The 16697-nt window shown below is 39.3% G+C and overlaps 1 protein-coding gene across 1 annotated transcript in view; it reads left to right on the forward strand.

Moving 5' to 3' along the window:
- Positions 1-16697, forward strand: part of LOC126419532 (uncharacterized) — a 131503-nt gene that overhangs the window by 108434 nt on the left and 6372 nt on the right. Inside the window, exons 7-10 of the mRNA XM_050086721.1 lie at positions 3150-3217; positions 3482-3559; positions 6844-7137; positions 8303-8620. Coding sequence (XP_049942678.1) covers positions 3150-3217; positions 3482-3559; positions 6844-7137; positions 8303-8620 — 758 coding nt within the window. The remainder of the gene's footprint in view (positions 1-3149; positions 3218-3481; positions 3560-6843; positions 7138-8302; positions 8621-16697) is intronic.

Consider the following 16697-nt stretch of genomic DNA (forward strand, 5'->3'; position numbering starts at 1 on the left):
GCAGAGTTTGGCAATACCTTTGAGAGTTTATTGTAGTGCCTCTTTCCAGGAAATCCACAAAAATCACATTTTCTGTCCCAAAAGAAGAGGTAACCACGTGGTTGAAGGCGCAGGCGGCTGAATTTTACGACGAAGGAATTTCCAAGCTCGTCCATCGCTACGATAAGTGCCTTAATTTAAATGGCAACTATGTAGAAAAGTAGTATTTAAGTGTGGCTTTCATCTGTATATAATAAAAAAAATTTCCAATACTTTATTTATTTTTAATTCCAAAACGTAATGTACTTTGTGGATAGCCCTCGTATTTGTAGCATACAACCAAAATTTTTTGGGGTTATTTGTAGAATCTGCAGATAAAATATTGCTTTCAAATTCATTAAAAGAATCTCTCATTGACCTTTCGACAACTGCTTTCATTTCCCATAATTTCTGTTTGTTAGCGGGGCAGTGACTACATTTAAAACAACTGTGCAGAATTCTCTGCTTTCTCAGCAACTTCCTAACATGTTTGTTGTACCAAGGTGGATCCTTTCCCTCCTCTATATTTTTGCTAGGTACATACTTCTCTATAGCACATGGTGGACAGTACCTTCAAATTCCGACCAAAGATGCTCAATATCTTTGTGTCCCACAGTGAATGCTTGGAGCTGACTATGAAGATATTCATTAATGACACTTTTATTTGCTTTCCCAAACAAGAAAACTCTACACTGTTTCTTTGGTATTTTTTCAGCTTCCACTGATGATGACTTTATGGTCGCTAATACCTCCTTCTAGATTAACTTCCTCAAAAAGATCAGGTCTGTTTGTCACCAAGACATCTAATATATTCCCATCTCGAGTTGCTTTTCTAACCAATTGCTCAAGGTTGTATGTTGAGAGTGCCCCTAGAATAACCTCACACGAGTCTTTGCTACTGCCCCCTGTGATAAACATGTAATTTTCCCAGTCAGTGGGTGCCAGATTAAAGTCTCTACCTATAACTAATGGATAATTTGGATATTTGTTTCCTATGTACTCAAGACTTCCCTGAAACGTTCTGCGATGTTTGTTGCGGATGCTGGTTGTCTATAAAAACATCCTAATACAATGGTCAATCCTTGTCTGATTGACAGCTTTATCCAGACTATTTCACAGTCCGACTCAGTATTGATCTCAACTGCGTTTAAACAGCTTTTAGCTGAAATGAACACACGACCTCCCACAGCTTTAGTCCTATCCTTCCTAAACATTATTCAGTCTGAGTTCAAAATTTCACTGCCATTTATGTCTGGTTTCAACCAGCTTTCGGTACCTAATACAATATTGGCATTGCTACTGTTTATTTTGGAGAGTAACTCAGCGATCTTGCTACAGACACTTTGAAAATTTACTAACATGAGATTTAGCATGTTTAAATCCTTTGGAATGATCTGTTTAGGTGAAATAACAATTTTTACAGTTGGCACACCCACATCAGTGTCATGAACTGGTAATTTTTCAGGCCAACGGTTTGTTTCCTGTGGGGAGGAACCTAATCTAAAAAAAAAAAAACCATGTGCACGCCGCAAGTACTGTGCTACCCATGTAGCTGCTTCCTGTGTATAGTGCACCCCTGATATATCAAGGGGCATCCTACAACCTTCCATCACATAGCGTAGGTCAAGGAATCTACAACCATTTTCATCACAGTCAATGTAGCCTCTGGTTTAGATTCTCCACTCAACTCCAAACCAGAGGACCCCGTTCCACCCTGGGTACGATGCTGCAGATCGTTGGCTTGGCTTCCACTCCTCGAGAGATGGAGGCCGCCTTCACCAATTTAGCCAGCTGTTGAAAGGACCCAAGGATTTCCTTGGAACCCCGACGACAGGCATCATTGGTGGCGACATGTGCAACAATCTGCAGCTGGCTGCACCCCGCATGCTTGATAGCTGCCGGAAGAGCCTCTTCCACATCCCGGACAAGGCCCCACTGCAAGCATACTGAGTGAACGTTGGACTTCTTCCCCGCCCTAGCCGCTATGTTCCTGAGGGACTCCATGACCCACCTAACATTGTAGCTCCCAATAACTAACAAACCCCTATCCCCACGTGCCTGTCCGGACCTTGCTGAAGGAGCGGCCACTATCCTGGCAAAAGGTACGTTCTGATACGGCTCAGCCCCCCCCCCCCTCCCCTGCATCAGATTGCACACTGAATCTAGTAGCAAAATGCATGGGATTTGGCAGGAGCTTGCGTCCCCCATGCAGCCTTTGCCTTGAGGCTCGAGACCTCGACACAGTCTGCCACCCACATTGAGGTGAGAGTGGGTCAGCCGGCTCAGTCGTCGCACCTGAGGTCGGCTCAGTGACAGAGAGCTGTGACACCCCCCCTCCCCCGCCCCCCTCCCCTCCACATGTAGTTCAGCAGAGGCTGCCCCAGGCACCCCATCCCCACCGCACCTAAAGGTGGCTCTCTGGAGCTTGTTGACTGTGGCCAACAAAGCTTCCAGCTACGTTTGGGCTGTGGCCAACTCCTCCTGCATCCACACGCAACAGACACAGTTCCTATCCATCTAGCTAATAACTGATTTACTGTACAAAACTTTAGGAAACCTACTGCCACACAAGCTACACTGTAGTTCAGAAAGGGCACTCAATAATGAAAAACAATAAAAATGCATGATAGAAGCTAGATCTGGTGCTTATTTTCCTGTGAGGGGCTATCTAGTGAATACTAAACAATAAGACAGTGACCTACAGTAAACTGCTAGGGGCTATCTAGTGAATATTATTAACAAATTAAACAGTAACCTACACCTACTGATTATCCCTCATATATATAATGTAAACATCCCGCTTCTGAAACTGTGGTAATCTGTGTAAGGAGAGAAGCTTCCTTTACTTCCTGCAACTTCCTCTGTATATAATGAAGAAAGAGAAAGTTTGTGAACAGTATAAAAATCACTATTGCATACTTACATATTACAAAAGCTATGCTTTATTTTCTGTTTCGCATATTGTTTTATTTCCACCAGGTATTTTTGCTATTACATTATCAGGCTGTTACTGCATAATTACAGTCAGATCATGTGTACTCTTTACCATAAAATTAATATGATATAATATTCTTTGTGTGACAACAGTTTCATTTTATTCTGTTGACTAATTACATTTATGTATCTTACAGTAACAGTGGTTATGTCTGCATGGTATTCTACAGGCGTGATGGCCATGTGATTGAGCTGCAACAAACCAGTAAGAATCTTGATATTCTATTAAAGCTCTTGTAATCTATGAGCTACTGCATTTTATATTTTTAGTGCTGGCCAAAGCTTTTGTGTGATAACTATAAAACTGAGCAGAGAAATACAAAATTCATTTCTGAAGTTGAAATAACTGTAGGCTTCATATTGTTTTTAGAAAGAATGTTACATATGAATTATTATTTGTAGCTGAAATAGTTTTGTATAACAGTATCCCTAGAACTTATAAAATGAACAAGTAATTTTTCTTTCACAGCGCATCTTGTGCAAGCTCCAGAAGAAGCATGCAACCCAGCATATTTGAAGTCTGCACTTCCTCACACCACACTGATCAGTAAGTATGAAATAATTTTGTTTTTGCATTAGAAATGTTATAAATTTACCAATACCATTAATGTTAAACAATCTTAGATGAACATATAGGTACACAGAAAATCAAATTTGGCTTGTATAGTGTAAGATCATTTTTTTCTAAATATCTAAATTGAATATGCATTTACGCACAGAAAAATAATATGTGTGACAGCTGAAATGGATTGACAATAATTTATTTGTTATTGACTTCAGTGCATAATTGAACAGGCTGATAGAGCATTATTACACTCATTTTATAAGAATTTTGCAAAGTTGCATTAGTTGCCTGTGAATGGCGGAAAAGCTGTGCTTTTTGTGAGATTTTAGCAAAAAGGATTTAACGTTTACAAGCTTTCGGAGCCAGTGGCTGCTCCTTCTGGTGGAAGAGTTGAAGGGGAAGGAAGGAGGGTGAAGGAATAGGACTGGAGAGGTTTAGGGAAAGGGGTACAGAAAAGTCACCCAGAACCTTGGATCAGGAGAGACTTACAATATAGTATCGATAATTGATTAGCCCCCTTACCCTCACCTAATTTTTATTGGCTCCATGTTGATTGTGAACTGGTGCTTTGGAATAATTTTCCTACCAATTTGTCATTGTTTTTTCTTGTGTTCTGTTGTTGACTGTCTGTTGTTCCTGGGCTCCACTGTTTCTCTCATTTCGCTCTGCAGCCTTGCATTTGGTTGCTGCAATATTTTACTGTCAGGTATCATATGTTTCGAAAATCATATGTTACGTAAAGTTTGTTAAAATCTCGAGAGCCATATAAATCCACATGTATTAATTACATGAATTTATCATTTTAATGATTACTTGGACATACCAACAAAAATGGAAAGTATATTTTTAATCTAATCTACATTTTATTCATATCTGCACTTAGTCATCAATAAAATAGTGTTTTCTGTTATTGTGCCTTGAATAATTAACCTTCTTACCAGTCATTGGCAGAGAATGCACTAATTTATGATATACAGTGTATTGACACTTTAATTATTTGGTGTGTAATACTCAAGTACTTGTTCCATACTTATTGTGAGCACTTTTCATTTTGTGATTTATTGAAAGAATGTGCTTCCCATGGATATTCTGTAATATGTGCAAAGAATTGTGTATCCATGTTTTCACTCTTTGTCTCCGATGATGGCAGTTAGCCAAAACGCATAATCAAAATATTAAATAATAAACTGTGGCCAAGACAGAAAAAAAATTGTGTGTGTGAATAATGAATAAACAAACCAGCTGAGCTGTACAGGCATGATTTACAACACACCCTCAAAGTTTCATTTTCATTGGTATGTAGGAAAATTTATGCATTGGTCAGATGTTCTTAAAAAATTCTTTTTAGAAGTAGGTGTCTTTATGTTTTTGCCACACTGCACCAATTTTTTTAAATAACATAATTAACTTTTTCCTGAGAAAAGGTGACAACATTGCGATATCTATATCTGCGTGATGTAAAATACACCTTAGATAGGGCTAAATAAGCAAAAAAAACCTGAAAGACTGTACTGGCAACACACATATGTTGTTACATATCACACACTGCAACAGAGCAGCTTAGGGCTCGTGCTGAACAGTTAGTTAGACCCTTCTTAAAACACTAATTTTTCACAATGTCACAGCAGGAAATTTTCTGACTCTTGTTTTTGTAGAGAGCATTCATCATTTATTTACATGTAAAACTCACTACAAATATGTGGAATAAATGTAGCATCATAAACCTGGAAATGGATAACTCCACCATGGACCAAGGCATAAAAGATCAATGTAATCAACTAAATAGTAAGCTACCAATTGGGGATAAACCACAGCTATTTAAAGTAACTGAGGATACAGCAGCTCTTTTAAAAGTAATACAATAGATTCGTTTCTGATTTAAGTTTAGCTGGTGTAAGCATGATTAACATTAAGCAATATAGTGATAATTTCACTGTTAATACAGTATACAGATTAAGATTTTACAATTTGCTTGTCTTTTGTTAATAGATACTTTGGTTCACTCCACTTCTTTGATGGTTCTCCTCCTTAATGGAATTGACAAAACACAATTAATGAAGTACTCCAGTAATAGTGGATCCATGCATTGCACAGTTGCGGCACACAAAGATCACTATTTAATGCTGGCATCAACGAAGAATTGGAGGCCTAGCAAATCCTTTATTGACCCAGGTGGCCAGACAGTGACCTTATGCCAGGCCAACTTGATATATATATCATAGCAGTTACACTGATTAGTGAGGTGTTTTTCTTAAATCCAGTACCCCATGGAATCGTCTGCTATTGCCTGTTTCCTCTTTTTAAAAATCTCCAGTGGTCGTTTCTGTCCTTCCCATCTGTTTAGGTATGTTTCTTTTCTTTCTTTTACATTTTTCAATTTGCCTCTTTTTGCCTAAGGTTTTATTTCACATGTCCACTTTCTGTTTTTTCTCACTTTTTCTGTATCAGTGTTCATTCTCCAGCCTGTACTTTCCATGTGTCCTCTGTGACAGTGTTAACGTTTTGGGTGCCCATATTTCACACAAAAATGCAAAATGTAAGCTATCACAATGAGAGCTGTTCAAATTTTCTTCTTTATTACACCATGACCCGATGCATTCTCTTGACAATCTCAATATTTCACCTCCATCTTTGAAGGTTGCGAAGTTGTTAAGAGACAATAACTACCCAAATTTAAGAAAAGCAAGTGACATATCATCTTTGGAGGGATGTAGACAGCAGCGAAAACTGACTTTTGTCAGTTGCAGGCCATTGTGTCTACTAGTTATACATACAGTGTCTACTGGTTGTATAATGAAATACCACTTGAAGTAGCTCTTGTCTGATGGAGACAAAATTTTGGGATTTTTAAGAGATTCCATGAAACAATGGCACAGTAGCATGGAAAATTGTTATAAGCTTTCCAGATTTTCTATTTTGCTGACACCTCATAGTTGATTCCCTTCTCATTGTGTCCCACTGCGCAATTGGTGGGCATGGTGGTCTAGCAGGAGGCATGTGCCTGGAAACTAAAGAGTTGAAGGATCAAAACCCGGTCAGACTATGGATTTTTTTCGGTCTGCTTTTAACCTAGTGTTCATCTACACAAAATTATGATTTATTACTTTTTTTATCCATGGTTGAGGGCTATGGGATGAATTTTAGAAACTCCCATTTCCTCCCTTTCTTTTCAGTCTAATTACAGACTACAAAAGCATCAACTTGCAGATGCTTGGAATGCCTACTATTTTCTTTGTAGATAACACATAATCTGTATATCATTCCAGCTGTTTCCCTGCGTCCACGTAAGTGCCCTTTCGATGGTCGTTACAATATCATCGGTGGTGGCACCAGCACCAAAAGTGACAGCGACACGGCACAGCACGGACTGCTGCGGAGCAGGCGACAGGAGGGCAGTGCCGGAGCTGTTGGTGGGAACAGTGCAGATCCAGGGACAGGAATGGGTACGGGAGCCTCTGATTGCACTGACCACAACCTGGCATCACTCGACATCGGCTGTTCGTCTGGCGACACTATGCGCTTTTACCCAGCTTGTGGAGAACATCCAGAGCACAGTTTAGGTAAACAATTAATACTCTCCATGTTAATAATAGTGTTGAATGTAGTACAGTTAAAGTAATGTTAAACTCATATGGAGATTTTTACAAAGCATTTGTCTCAAGCTGAAGAGAAGGTAATGTCGTATGTTAGTAATCTAGTTTGTGTGTTGGCATACTATAGAATGAAGTTACATATGACTAATGTGTAACTAGAACTTTTTTTTTTTTTTCAAATTTTGGACAGTGTTCCTTGCAGTGAGTTTTTGAGCTCTTAACACACACAGCAGGCTTCAACCAGCTCCTAACTCTTTATATGTTTAATTACTTGTCCAACATGCAAACTGAAGCAAAAAATTATTAAGACAAAATTAAGGATGGGAAAATTGTTTTAGATGTTTTCCTACTCCCACCCTCCCTATCTTGAGAATTATTCCTGCTTATCTGCCTTCTTAACTCACTGTGAAAGTTGTCTTTTGTAGCATTCTTCTCATCTCTTGTAGACTACTGTTGATTTGCTTTTCGTTTCACTCCTCTAGGCTATATTTCTGTGTGACATCTTTTATAGTTTTCAATTAGATTTCTTTCTTTATGTTTTCTTCTGACATGTGAAGGATTAATTTTTAATGTTGTTATATGCAACTAAAAGTGTTCCATCCCTCAGCTACCCAAGCATGGCTCACAATCTGTACTCAGTTTTACTACAGCCAGCATTTTGTCTATCTTTCAAACTTCTCAGACGTTCTCCTAGTACCTGTGCACTAGGAATATTATTTTGTAGCCGATGCTATTTATCTGTGCTATGCCTGTTTTCCTGTCACTGAGACACAGAGCACTGTGCAAACCATAAAATGTATGCAGACATCATTTTTTATTTTATTTTTAAGTAAATCTGATGTATTAAGTACAATAATACAAATTTAAAATAATTTTCACAGAAAAAAATCTGTAAGGTTTTAAACTGCGAAAAAACAATGCATTTTATATAACTTTTTTCAATTTTTTATTACAAGCAATTAACATTTTAGCATAAGATGGTTTTCTGACATTGTGCATAATATTAGTAAAAAATCATCGATTAAAATTGAATATTTTTGTGATAATTTTTTGTTCTGTAAGAATAACCAGTTAATGTATTATTGAAAGAATTTTTATTCTATGTAGTGAATTATAACATTCATTTCAACAGAGTATCTGTGCCATGGAAGCTGGGAGGACAATGGAACAAACTACCTGATTGTGTCTCCAAAAAGTCGCAAATCTGGAGGAGCACACCACTACTGTTTCATCTACACAAAAGCTGGTGGGGCAGGGACACCACCAGACTTCACTTCAAGTGGAACCACTGGTTCTGATTTTACTGGGAAAAGAAGGCGTGGTGGTGGAGTAAGCAGCAGCACATCTGCAAGTGAGATGAGGTTGATGCTGTCCTCTGTCACAGACTATTGCCGAAGAAATGTAGTACCTGGTGTCACTGGAGAGAGTTTCTACAATCTCACAATGACAGGTACAGCTATCAATTCACTGCATGAATTCTTCATTCTCTGCTGTTCTTTTTTCTATCACTGCATTCAGATATAATGGTAATGTCAAAACCCAGTGTTTGATCCCCATCTGAAGAAAACATCTTCCAGGGGGATTGTAGCTTTTTTGAATGTCCAAGGGCGTTCTGGTTTGCTACTAACCGAGGTAAAATTCTGTATCCACATGCTCCCATGCAGTGGTGTGACAGGTTTTAAAAACTTAAACGCATTTGGCCATTGTCAGTTGCTGTGATCCACTATTGCCACCAGCACCAGAATCCAGATATCATTTAGTTTTCCAGCCTCGAATTAAAATTATTGGGGTTCAAATGGCTCTGAGCACTATGGGACTCAACATCTTAGGTCATAAGTCCCCTAGAACTTAGAACTACGTAAACCTAACTAACCTAAGGACATCACACACACCCATGCCCGAGGCAGGATTTGAACCTGCGACCGTAGCAGCCCCGCGGTTCGGGACTGCAGCGCCAGAACTGCACGGCCACCGCGGCCGGCTATTGGGGTGTTTGGCAATTTGTATCACCTCCCTGCACGGCCTTTCATAATATCTGCTTGTGGCTGCCTGTAGCTGAGTCTCAGAAATTCAAATCCAATTGTCTACTGGCTGCAAAGCATGTTCCTCAACAGCTGATCTGTCTGTATCTCCCCACTACAGTTACCCTTATGGTCTTTTAGTTGTCTTTTGACAGTTCTGTTACTAGTACCCTCACACATGTGCCCACCACTACACAGTAGCTTGTAAATTTCTATTTTCCCAGCAGCTTGTGAGCATCCTTGGCCAACTTTAGTGTTCTTGTATCTTCTGGTGGGTTCACAGAACATGGATATTTTGTTTTGTCAAACTATTTCCTATGTAGTCACCTAAAGCTGCTCCTGAGCAGTCAGTTATGTATTTAATTCACCACCGTGGCTGAGGTTGCTAACATACTTTTGGGTGGTGGCACATGTCCTACAAGTAATTGGTTCAGGACCTTGTGGTGGAAGAAATTTGTACTGCTAGTATTTGACTGGCAGGGGGAGGAAAGATGGCAACATTAAGTTTAGATGTGGTGCCAACATCCTGGTTTAAATATCAAACCTCTTTGTAGTCTCTCATGAAATGAGGGCTTGTGACACTATTGATACTGATCCGTCCATCAGATGGGGATGATAAGCTCAGCGGTCCTCTTGATACTCTTCAAGAGGAGTAAGGTATGTGCTGGCGCCAGGTTTCACCTTCTCCCGTCTCTCATCATCTCCAACACGAGCATGACACTACACACAAATACTCATTGTAGTCACCTACACATAACATATACACATACGCACATAGATTTCTTATTTTGTGATGGAAACATACCTGTGGGTGTGAAGGATAGGGAAAAACATTTCCAATTAGGTGGCTGAACCTGCCATTCAGTGCCTCGCAGCCATTCATGCCATTACTTTATGTTATTTGTCTTTAATGGATAACAGGGAAATCATGGATTTTGCAGATGTCTGTACATCACTACGATCTTTTCCTGGCTGTATTTACGTTCTTTTCATCTCAATGATCAAATACTCATTTTTCTGCAATGCATTGGTGAGATATTTCAATTTAATGTTGAGCAATTCCTGTTCATGTATGTTTCTCACTCTATGTGCTAACATTTTTATAACATCTCATTTTTGTCGAAGGCGGTGATTTGAATCCCAGTGTAGGTAATGGTCCTGTACGGCATGGCTGTGTGCTCAATGTGGCTCCGAGTCGAATGAGCATGCAGCTGCCTGTACTGCGGGAGTTCTTACTGATAAGCGCCGAGAAACTGGGCGCGGCAGGAAGTACGGTGCTGATAATCCAACATGGCGCCCACATCCTGTATTTTTCCCAGCGGATCGCGCTCATTTAAAACTATAGCGCGATCCTCCAAGCTCTAGCGGCGGCCCAGAGAAACTCGTTTTGCTTTTGTTGATGTTCATCTTATATGCTCCTTTCAAGACCTTGTCCATTTCGTTCAACTGCTCTTCCAAGTCCTTTGCTGTCTCTGACAGAATTCCAATGTCATCCGCAAACCTCAAAGTTTTTATTTCTTCTCCATGGATGGCTGTGTTGACTTAGCTGCTGCAGCTGCATACAGCGCCAGTGCGTACGTAGTTCGCCTGGCTGCCGCTAGAGCTTGCAGGATCACACTATAGTTTTAACTAAGCGCGATCCGCTGGGAAAAATACAGGATGTGGGCGCCATGTTGGATTATCAGCGCTGTACTTCCTGCCGCGCCCAGTTAGCTGCTAATTATCTGCAGGAAGTGTGACGTATGGCGCGGCTCTTATCAGTACTTGCAGGCAGCTGAGCTGTGTTCCGACGACTTGTAGTGCCTTTATATTACGAGGCAGCTGCATTTAATGGCCGCATCTTCTTGCTCCCCAAATAGCAAAACACCTTTACTACTTTAAGTGTCTCATTTCCTTATCTAATTCCCGCAGCATCACCCGACTTAATTCGACTACATTCCATTATCCTCGTTTTGCTTTTGTTGATGTTCATCTTATATGCTCCTTTCAAGACCTTGTCCATTTCGTTCAACTGCTCTTCCAAGTCCTTTGCTGTCTCTGACAGAATTCCAATGTCATCCGCAAACCTCAAAGTTTTTATTTCTTCTCCATGGATTTTAATACCTACTCCGAATTTTTCTTTTGATTCCTTCACTGCTTGCTCAATATAGAGATTGAATAACATCGGGGAGAGGCTACAACCCTGTCTCACTCCCTTCCCAACCACAGCTTCCCTTTGATGTCCCTCAACTCTTATGACTGCCATCTGGTTTCTGTACAAATTGTAAATAGCCTTTCGCTCCTTGTATTTTACCCCTGCCACCTTCAGAATTTGAAAGAGAGTACTCCAGTCAACATTGTCAAAAGCTTTCTCTAAGTCTACAAATGCTAGAAACGTAGGTTTGCCTTTCCTTAATCTAGCTTCTAAGATAAATCGTGTTCCGATATTTCTATGGAATCCAAACTGACCTTCCCGAGGTCGGCTTCTACCAGTTTTTCCATTTGTCTGTAAAGAATTCGTGTTAGTATTTTGCAGCTGTGACTTATTAAACTGATAGTTCGGTAATTTTCACATCTGTCAACACCTGCTTTCTTTGGGATTGGAATTCTTCTTGAAGTCTGAGGGTATTTCACCTGTATCATACATCTTGCTCACCAGATGGTAGAGTTTTGTCAGGACTGGCTCTCCCAAGGCCGTCAGTAGTTCTAATGGAATGTTGTCTACTCTCGGGGCCTTGTTTCGACTCAGGTCTTTCAGTGCTCTGTCAAACTCTTCATGCAGTATCATATCTCCCATTTCATCTTCGTCTACATCCTCTTCCATTTCCATAACATTGTCCTCAAGTACATCGCCCTTGTATAGACCCTCTATATACTCCCTCCACCTTTCTGCTCTCCCTTCTTTGCTTAGAACTGGGTTTCCATCTGAGCTCTTGATATTCATACAAGTGTTTCTCTTTTCTCCAAAGGTCTCTTTAATTTTCCTATAGGCAGTATCTATCTTACCCCTAGTGAGATAAGCTGATAAAACTTGGCATATTCTTGATGTGGTTGTAACAATGTAGCCAACCACTTAGCAATCAAATAGGTGGGTGAATCAATGACAACTACTATAGCTATCACAAGGCAGTGCTCCAATAAGACATGTCGAGACCTACCCTGAATTTTTTTTACTCAGGAAGAAGACAAAGAAAGAAATGCACTGCCAAAATTTTAACTGCTAAGAGGCACTGCAAGTATTTTGTAAAAAAATCTTGAAGCTACACATTTTTGCCGGATGAAAAACAGAGTCTAACAGTGGTTTGTACAGCCCTGCCCACCCAGTGTGTGACTCAGCGAATCAATCAAGAAGTACCGCCTAGCGGAATTATCTGAAGTTCACAGATATCAATTTTAAGCACCTAAAGACTGGTTTACAATGGAACAAACGGAAGCGAACACGTGCCAATGAGATTTTCAGAAAATTCACTACCATTTGGTTGTTTATGGGTAGTCTCGTTTATACTAGAGGGAATGGAAGAGAACACAAGGTAACGAACATTACCTATGAACACTGTGTTATTAGCTTTTAGAGGTAATATTTGGCATACAGGATACAACTCTGTTTTGTTAGAGCCACAATGCAAAACTTTGCTATTCAGTGAGGATTATTTTGCATGGTGAGCACACTGTTCTTGACGGAGTATGCAAAATGACCAACAGATGGATGAATTTAAGTGTCTCAATTTGTATGGAAGTGTGACATGCGTGGCGATCGTGCACTTTACATGGAATTGCATCTCCATCTCTCCTTAGCACTGGTCCAAAATTTTCCTTGTATGTTGGCTGCCATTTTTCCCGGCTTCTCATTACCATTAAGGGGAAATTTATAAACAGAACACTAATTACCAAAGTCAAGCATCATTTCAAGAGGTGACACAGCTAGCGTTTCCACTATGTGTGTAGGGTTTAATGGCCATATTTGTTTTGTTTTTTTTCCCCTAAAACAAAAGTGGAAAATGGTCTAGTGGCAAAGCATGAACTTTGTGATCCAGAGAGCGTGGGATCAAATCATGGTTAGACCACAACTTTTTCACTATGATTTTTAACTGAGTATTCACTTCTCACAGATGTTGGAGTGGCCACGAAAGACATGTTGATTTGGCATATCACAGTTCAGTTCTTGCACATATATTCTGATACAAAGTGGCTAGCAGAGAAAATAAAATCATGGCAGTGTTTGATGTCACAGATGACTTCCATCAATGAGGACTTGTATTTTGTTGAAATGAAATGCATTTTGCAGTACTACATTTTATAACGATTCCTGTAGGCCACTCCTTATAATAATGTTTGAATGTTGGACATTTGACTATCAGTGAAATAGTTTGTTTATTCCCTGTAGTTGTCACAAAAATTTGCAGTAACCACTAGTTTTATTTAGACAGAATTGGGATGGTGTCAGAAATGGCCCTGGCCATTGTTCTGCATATTGCTCTGCTTACCAGACATACTTGATGAGAGTCATGAAGTGTGGCAAAGAAAACTGGTAATGCACAAATGACCGGAACTTAAGAATACTATTCCGCTGATAAACCTGAAATGAGAGAGGTATCAGAAATTAGGTTGTCTGATAATTTCCTAAAACATGCTTTCCACTGTCGAAAGAATTCTTTATCGAGAGGTTGAATCGCATTAGCAGTTCCAGCCATAATCCACATTACATCTACTGATTTTTCATCGTCCTCCCCAAAAACAGAGGCATGGTTATGTCCAGACCATGAATCCAACAAAAGCAATGAATTCGTTTCTGCAGCTGGTAGCAATATTTTTCGAACGAAATGTTGAAAATTATTCAATCCAATTTTTCCAGATTTTGATACGTCGATTACAAGATTTTTGCAACTAAACAGTCCATTTTTTATTTTTGGTCCTAATTTGCCTTGCAGTTCTTGAAGACAAATATACAGCTGCAGAAACAGTAAACTACTTATCCTTATCACTGGCATTATCGTATATGAAAGTGTCATTGCATTCATTGATAGGGCAACCGACTCAGTCTTTTTTTCACCCTGAAATGATAAAGTGTGGTGTGCACACAGATCTTTCACGAAACCTGACTGATCAGTGTTATAAACAACAGTTTTGGGGAAAACACATAGTTTCATCTTTATGTCGACTATGAATTTCTCTATAGCCTTGCCTATCACTGGCAGCTGCTCTACATGTTTACATGACATGAACTTGGTAATTTTGTGACTTTGTATTCTGTATGATTTCTTGAATCTGTATAGCCAGGTTTACGAAGAGACTTCGTATTCTGTATGATTTCTTGAATCTGTGTAGCCAGGTTTACGAAGACTGGAAATTAGCAGTGTTCACGTCAGATGCAATTCGGAGGGCACAGTCTTGTAGATCTCCAATGGTAATGGTGCATAGCCTATCAGGAGCAGTTGTAAATCTTTTGAACAGTTTTTCATTCATATGGTTTCGGGTTTCCCTTGTCACATATTTCTTACTTTATGTAATACGTTCTTCCATTTGTACAGTTCATGCTCTGATTTTACGAATTTCACTGCCTTTCTTTTGCCACTGAAAACTATTGTCACAGTTATTTCCTATTTCTTCTAATGTATCCACAATTTAAAACAAACTGTTGATATCATTCGAATGAATGTCAAGGAAATCAACTAACAAATGACACATATGTATGTCCTCAGGAGAAGTAGGTGATTTTGACTGGAAACCACGTTCTTCATATTTCATTATTGCTAAATTGAGAATGTTAATTGGATTCCACATTACTGTGAAACTAGAAAAAAAAAAAAAATAATAATAATAAAAGATACTCTTGGCAGGCATGCCTTATGAAAGCACAGTATATATTAATTCTGATTTATCTTTATTGTCAATGCTTACCAATACTGCAAAAAATGACCTGATAATTTGTAATAGATGTTACTTGAGTGTCTAATTTGAGACTGTGAGCTGTAGTGTCAGAGAAACTACCAATGAATGGTAACCTGGAATGTTCTTTACAAATTACAATCGGGTTGTTGTCGTTTTTCCTGTTTACAAATGTACTGCCAACCTCGGCTGTGTGTGTACCTAGTTGAGCATGTACAGTTGCTGCAGCGCCAGTAGGGGTGTAGATTTCTACTGCTGCCTGGCGCGTTATGAATTTGGCAATTTTCAGCTATTTTTTTAATACTTGCAGTGCCTCTTATCAGCCAAAATTTTGACAGTGCATTTCTTTCGTTGTCTTCTTCCTGTGTAAAAAAATATCAGGGTAGGTTTCGACACGTCTTATTGGACCATTCCCTTGTCAATTTAACATTTTCTTTATGAATTTTCGGCAACCCATAAAATCTCATTGGTAGTGCAACTGAACTGGAAAAGCCTTTCTGACTGCTTTGTTCAATTAAGGAGTTTTTTTTTATTAAATATGTAACAGTTTCAAGAACCTTCTTTACACAGTCCTTATTCAACTTCGTATATTGCTGCAGATCTAGTAAGTTGGTAATGTTATTGTGATAGTCAGCCACATTCATAACTACTGCCGCATCACCATTATCCATGGGGAAAATGAATCCATAACATTTTATCAGTAAATTAAGTAGAATAGTGGTCCAGCCAGAAGGCACATTTGTCACTTTGGATGTGATATTGCTGTTCACCATGGTTCGTAATGATGTATTGAGATAGCTGAATCTGATTTTCTCCTGCCGATATTGCAGAATGTTTTAAATATTGTCTCACAACTAGTTTCTTATGGAACAATGAGTTTTGACAAAAAGATGGATAGTGTAGTAATGGGGAGCTCCCTAAGCTGAGTGATGGAAATTTTCTTTATAAAAAACATCTGGAGGACAAGCATTGCGAAATGTCAACAAACATTACATCCATTACATGGATAATATATTTGTGTTGTGGAGACATGGCAGAGAGGAAGTAGGTCATTTCCAAGAACTTCCCAATAGAATTAAATCTTAAGATTCAGTTCTCTTTGGAGGAAGAGGAAGATGGCCAATTACATTTTATGGATGTGCTGGTCTCCAAGAAAGAAGATGGTAGCTTGGGCCTCATGTTATATCCAAAACCCAACACACATGAACCATTATCTACACTGGGATTGAAATCATCACCCCCAACAAAAGAAAGACGTGAGGAACAACTGGGAATGTAGTTGCTCAATGCAGAATTGAAATATCTCACCAATGCAGTGCAGACGAATGTCTGAGATAAATGGCAACTGACTTACAGGTTTCTGCAAAATCCTGTTCTCCTTCCACCTGTTAAAGACGTAACTGATACTATAGGAAACAGCTTGACAACATGTAATATAGGATGTGTACCTGGGTCCTACTATAAGAACGGTTGAAAAATGACTATAAGAGCACAAGGGCAAGTGTAGTAATGGAGAAACAGACAGATCAGCTGTTGGGGAACATGTGCAGCCAAGAGACCATTGGATTCAATTTGATAAGACTCAGATAGTGGCAGGTGCAAGTGGACACTATGTATACGTGGGGGTTATACAGCTTCCTA

This window comes from Schistocerca serialis, chromosome 9, assembly GCF_023864345.2.
Source record: "Schistocerca serialis cubense isolate TAMUIC-IGC-003099 chromosome 9, iqSchSeri2.2, whole genome shotgun sequence".
Taxonomy (NCBI): Eukaryota; Metazoa; Arthropoda; class Insecta; order Orthoptera; family Acrididae; genus Schistocerca; species Schistocerca serialis.